The following is a 6,799-nucleotide window of genomic DNA, read 5'->3' as shown; positions in this document are numbered from 1 at the left end:
TATTGCTTGTAAATAAAATATTACCCTTGTTATAAACATATATCAGAGAATGTAGATTAAGAAAGTGAAAAAAGCTAGCATATTTTATCTCATATATTTTAGGGAGAAAAAAAAAAAAGAGTTTTGCATTATATGTGTTGCTATATTATCAATATTGCATGTATAGCTAAAAATACCATTTGTTTATTTATTTTTTACAAAAAGAGGTACCAACTTAATTATTTTGTTTGTTGAAGTCTTTCCCAAAACAAAACTATAAATTGAATGCATGGCCTACCTTACTAAAAAATATTCTCATTCATGTGACACATTGTGATCAAATACTTATGCTCATAATTGAAATGGCCCCATATGAAGCCGCCCTCTCTATATCATCTTCCACTCTACAATTTCCTTTTAGTTTTAATTTCTCAAAATAAATGAATAAAAACTTTCTTTTTTGATATTCCAATATATTACTATATAATTCAAATTATATAGTTAGTATTTTTTATAATAATTATTATATTAAATATGTCGGACTCATAATTTAACTTCTAGTAGATGCCCTTTAGCATTACAAAAGAAAATTCTTATTAGTTTTTTTTAATTATTTATTTATTTATTTGACAAAAGTTTTTTCTTTATTACTTTTTTTTATCTTTTCTTTGTGTATTTTATGAATGAGATATACATATTTAGATAGAGTTTCCTAAGAAAAACAAAAACTCATGGAAAGAGTAATAATTATTTAAATAGACATTTGATAAACTTTATATAAAGGGAAAATAGAAAGAAGACAAGATCTCCATAAGATGTGGTATAGCATAAGGGTAGTCTTTCTATAAAGTATATATAAAGCTAATTTATATATGTAATATTTAAATATTTAATAATAATAATAAGCAAAGTAGTATTATTTTTATAATTATTGAAGTAAATGGTCGGTCCAGCTAGCTTCCATACTAACTTGCGTGACAAACTACCATATACTTCGATGATGATTATATAAATATATTTATATTGGTGTTTGGCATGAAAATTATTATAGTTTAAAATATATACGTAAAAAATATATATATAAATTATTTATAAATATTTGACATTATTTTTTCATTTTTTGCACAGCTGGCTGTTTTTTTTTGTTCGTAAATATATACCCAATTGTGTCTTATGTATACTCCTCATGAGTATGGATATATCGAAATTATTTTTCGAAAATTAATCATTGTATATCTAATAAATTATAATCTGTAATTATAAGCTAGAAAGAAAGAACAACTGGGGCGGCTATTTATATAAATGGAACACTTTCATTACTATTTATAATATCTTGATATAATAATTTCAGTAGGGTTGACATTAATTAAATTGTAAATAAATATTAATTATTAATTCATGACATAATTGACTGCATGGATGTAAATTAGTGTAAATAGCATTATTATGCATGTCAACGTCATTAGTATCAACTAATAATTTATGTTCGTGGAAAATAAAACTGGATTATTATTATTATTATTATTATTATTTAGTCATTAAATTCAAAATTAATATTATAACATTGCGTGGAGACATAGTTTCAATTTTTTCTTATCATATTTGATTTTTTTTTCTTATATATTTTATATATAACTATTTTGGTGTCTTTATCAAAAATGTTTTTTTTTTTGGGTGCATTCGAATCACTCGTCAAAGTAATATTACAATATTATAGATCAAATTTATTTACTCGGAGCAATGTTTTGTCTCATTTAAAAAAAATGTAGTATATTTAAAATAAAAAAAATGTGTACTTTTAAAATGGATTTTTTCTATGCCCGGCACAATTAATGTATTATTTGACAAATAGTTAGTCACATAAAAAAATAATAAATTTTAGTACTTAATATTTAAAATGAAAAGTTTTTACACTCAATTTTTATTAGGATCTTAATTATCTTTAATTATATAATTATAGTGTAATTATGTAGTTAAATAAATGTCCAAACTTTCAGTTACACCCATTTCCAATTCCATTTTGATTTTCCAAATGCCCCCTTAATATCGGTAATACCCTTATAATTGAAAGAAGAAAAATAACACCAAAGTTAAAGTGGTCCTTTCAAAAAAAAAAAAAAACATAAGTGGCAAAAATTTGAGTTTGAATTTCGTAATAAATAATATATATAGTTTAGTATCTGTGTCTGCATTTAATTATTTTAGCAATAAATAATTAAATATATTCCAACTCTCTCTCTCTCTCTTATTCATATATATATTTATACATATAGTGCATGGAAATTCGTGTTAAAATTTCATAATTTTGTAGTAATTAAGTAGAAGAACTACTACTATAAATACATACAATAAATTAAAAAATTATCACTTGGAAAACTTCACAGAGATCAGATCTCATCACTCACTCTCATTTCATCATCTGAAATCATCTTCACCCCCGAGCAAGCAATATGATCAGATCACTACTAACCAGGTTATTTAATTACTTAATTACTAGCTATTATTTTCTTCTATATATATATAATGATTGAGATCTATTTTATTCTCTCTTATATAATAATAATATAAATATATAGCTTAAATTGTTGAATTTGATGAAGATTTCTAGCTTTATATAACTAAGGGTTTTTTTCATCATATTTTTCAGAGAGTTGAAGTTAGTTTCCAAGGGTTTGCTTTATAAGGACACAAGATTAATTTCAACGACAACCTCGCCCGGAAGGTAATTAATTAATTTAATATAATAACTTAATTATATATATATATATGTATATAGATATCATGTAATAGAAGACTGGTTTGGTTCTTCCTTGTATGACTGGAAAACATCATACATTATTTTCAATCCCTTTGAAAAGTTGGTTGATATATATAATTATAATTATATACATATAAGGTTTTGATCTCCAACTCAATTGAAAGTTTTCTGTTTTTGATTCTTTCTTTCCAACTCTCTCAAAAAAAAAAAACTTAATTATGAATTTTGAGCTCTATTATTATATATATTTATATTTTTTTTTTTGAATATATTTATATATATTAATTGTGTTATTTTTGTCCTATATATTTATTGAGTCTCAGATTCAAAAGTTATGAAGTATTAATATATAAATGAGTCAACTTATTCTTACCATCGTTTTTGATCATAATATTATTCGATTTGGATGTACATATCATCTTATTTCAAGTTAAAAACACTAAAATATCTTCATATAACAGCCTATATTAATATTATTATGCTCTTGTATAATTTTTTATTCTGATTAGATGAGGAGAGAGTTATTTTCTAATAAGGTAGCCTTTTGATTTTGTCACATATTAATATTCGAATTATTAAAATACTAATTGATTAGACCACTCGTTTTTAAAATAGCAAAGTTGCATGTACACACTTCTAATTAAGAAAGTAAGAATTTTGTCATAAGACAGATATATATATATATTTTTTTAATTAAAATAATAAAAACTATATATCAAAAATTTTAAACAGAAAAGAGTTGGTCCCTTTGCAGAATTTTGATTTATTATTTTAGACTATGTTTGGGAGGAGAGAGAAGTTCAGAGAGGATGGCTAGCTTGGAGGATATATTTTTTTTGTTGAACAAGCTTGGAGGATATTTTGATTTGTTTAAAAACCACAAATATAATATAATATATATCAAAATATTCAAAATTATAATATAATATTTTGGTAAAAAAATATGATAATAATATACCTCCCAACCATCTAACAATTCAAGATTACTCTAAGAAAGAAAAAAAATCAAATAGAATTATTATTACTACTCATCACATATATACATATTTATATCTTTTCTTTCATATTTTCCATCTCTTATTTAAGGTGTATTTTGAAATAATTGTGTAGTTATTAGCAGGGCCGACTATGCACATAGGTGGACTAGGCTCATGTTTAGGACCCATTCATTTTAGGGGCTCAAATAAAAAAATATCTTTTAAAAAATATACATATTTTTTTAATAATTTTTAAAAATACCATTTATCTTTATAGTAAGAGCTCAAAATTTTTTTTTGCCTATAACCCATTTCAACTCAGGGTCGGTCCTGGTTATTAGGTAGTGTAATTATTAATAAGGTGGTAATTATACAATTTAGTAATTATACTATATTTTAAGATCCAAGGTGTGGTTGGATGTAAATTGGTAATTATATATGAATTATAATTATTAATATCTTGTTTGATAAAAAAAACTAGTAATTGAGTAATTGCACAAGAAAATAATATTTTTTAATAATTAATGTTTTAAATAGAATTTTTTTACACAATATAATTACACTTAATTCTCAAAGGGGGCATGAGAATTAAAGAGTTAAAACCATAAGAATTAGAGAGTGTAATTATACTATCTAGTAATTACACGAAAAAAATAATATTTTTTAGTAATTAATGTTTAAAATGGAAAATTTTTAGTAATTACATAGTGTAATTACACTCAATTCTCATAGGAGATCATGAGAATTGGAGAGAGTATTACCCATCAATTATCTCCAATAATATAATATTACAGTGTAATTAGATAGTGAATCAAATATATGAAATTATATAATTACTTTCAACTACATATAAATCTAATTATACCGTGACTTTCTAAGCGCGGCATAAATATTTCTTAACCCTTTTTATTCTTGGTCCATATATCCTACCAAACACAGTGTTGTTAGGCAAGCACCAGCTGGCACACTTGTGTGTACATAATATATATTGAAAGAGACTGCTGTCCTTGTTGAGCACATGCAGTGGTGTTTGAATTTGCATGTTCTTTGGATCTAAAGCATTAATAACTCATCCTTCTATTACTTTCTCATTTTCATGATATTACAAGATTAAATTAGTCAACTATTAGCACTTATGGGTTTGTTTTGTTCTATCTTAGAATTCATACATTAGTACTAGTTACCAATTTTGTTTTATTATTAGTGTTTACAAGTTGGTATATATTGGTTTGGTCTACTGGTCCACAACCACAACTTTATAAAACTGCATACAAATAATGTCATTGATTTGACCCTCAAAGGGATTTGGCATGGCCATCATTATTATTGTAACAGATTATTCATAGACCTCTCTTTTATTCTCCTATTATTGATTGAGGCATTTCGAACAATAACTTTTTTTAATAGTCATTTTAGGAAAATGTAGCTTTTTGATAATTATTTGTACTCAAGTACTTGATAATCCCACTATTGGGTAATTCTCTTTGAATTCACTAATAAAGAGAGATTTTTACAAGGCAAATTTTTTAAAAAAATATTGTGTACTGTGTTAAATTTTCACTGTTGTTCTACGGTTGTTTTTAGTTGTTCCACTATTATTTTAATTGTTCTATTTTGTTGTTTTATAAAAAGATAGTATTTTTGTAAAAAATTCCGTGTGAGTAAAATTATAAACTTTTACCCAAAATCTAATATTTTTGTAAAAATTCCAATAAAGAATGTATTGAATTATTTAGCATGTTGAAATTAGACTTTAAATAGTTTATTGCATGTATTTTTATTATTATTTCTATATAAAACATTTGAGTTATAATTTATCAAAAAAGAATCATGAGCACATCCTTTTACTGAAAATTTTCCCTATTTTGTAAACTAACATAAAAAAGAGGTTCATTTTGACTAATTATCCATTTCAAATCAGGCTAGAAGGTAAGGTAGCCCTGATAACAGGGGGTGCAAGTGGGCTTGGAAAGGCAACGGCCCATGAATACATCCGAAACGGGGCCCGCGTTATATTAGCAGATATCAATACCGAAGTCGGCCCAAAAGTGGCCGAGGAGCTCGGCCCATCAGCCCATTTTGTTCCGTGCGATGTAGCCGACGAGGCCCAAATCGTGAAAGCCGTAGAGGCAGCCATGGGCCTTCATGGAAAGCTAGACATAATGTACAACAACGCTGGAATAACAGGCCCAGCATTCCCACCAAGCATAACAGAGCTTGATCTCAACACATTTGACCAAGTCATGAATATCAACGTACGAGGCACTCTTGCAGGAATAAAGCATGCAGCACGTGTCATGATCCCATTGGGCTCAGGCTCCATCCTATGCACAGCAAGCATGAGTGGGCTTATGGGTGGTATTGGGCCTCATTCTTACACAATTTCCAAATTCACTATTCCTGGGATAGTTAAGTCTGCAGCCTCTGAGCTTTGCAAAAGTGGGGTCAGAATCAATTGCATCTCACCAGGCCCAGTGGTCACACCACTATCTGTAGCCCAATTAGCCTTGTATTATAAAGGTGCTACCATGGAGCAATTGGGTGAGATTGTTAATGGGCTTGGTGAGCTCAAGGGTGCCAAGTGTGAGGAAATTGATGTGGCCCACGCAGCTGTTTATTTGGGCTCAGATGAGTCTAAGTATATAACTGGTCACAACTTGGTTGTGGATGGTGGGTTTACTAGCTTCAAGGATGTTAAATTACCTTCCCCTGATCAGTTCTTATTGTAAGAATTATAATTAGAAATTTGGTTTTTTGAATTATGAGCATTTTGGGGAGACCCTGCCATGGCTATGGCTATGGCTATGGCTATGACTATGTATTTGATGTATGTTTGCATTTGATACTTCTGGCTAGTGAAAGAAGTTTACTAACAAACTTATGGAATAACTTTATGGCATGTGTTTTAGGTACTGGGAATTACTAAAAGGCCCGTGTTTAACACCCTTTTCGGTATCATATCGTTAGTGGTGTGATTAAGTATCAGATTCCATATAACTTAAGAAAATAATTTTTAGAGAATATCGTTAACCAATCATAACATGTCATCTATAAAAATTGTTGTACACCACTGATGCTCAATAAC

At 27.5% G+C, this 6,799-nt stretch overlaps 1 protein-coding gene across 1 annotated transcript; it reads left to right on the top strand.

Moving 5' to 3' along the window:
• Positions 1-2,052: 2,052 nt before the first annotated feature.
• Positions 2,053-6,591, top strand: LOC115698754 (short-chain dehydrogenase reductase 2a). Its single transcript, XM_030625920.2, has 3 exons — positions 2,053-2,452; positions 2,627-2,701; positions 5,636-6,591. The coding sequence occupies exons 1-3, from the start codon at positions 2,430-2,432 to the stop codon at positions 6,441-6,443; spliced, it is 906 nt and encodes a 301-aa protein (XP_030481780.1). The 5' UTR covers positions 2,053-2,429; the 3' UTR covers positions 6,444-6,591.
• The last annotated feature ends 208 nt before the right edge of the window (positions 6,592-6,799 follow it).

This window comes from Cannabis sativa, chromosome 8 (genome assembly GCF_029168945.1).
Source record: "Cannabis sativa cultivar Pink pepper isolate KNU-18-1 chromosome 8, ASM2916894v1, whole genome shotgun sequence".
NCBI classification, from domain to species: domain Eukaryota; kingdom Viridiplantae; phylum Streptophyta; class Magnoliopsida; order Rosales; family Cannabaceae; genus Cannabis; species Cannabis sativa.
This window is presented reverse-complemented; position numbering and strand designations above follow the sequence as displayed.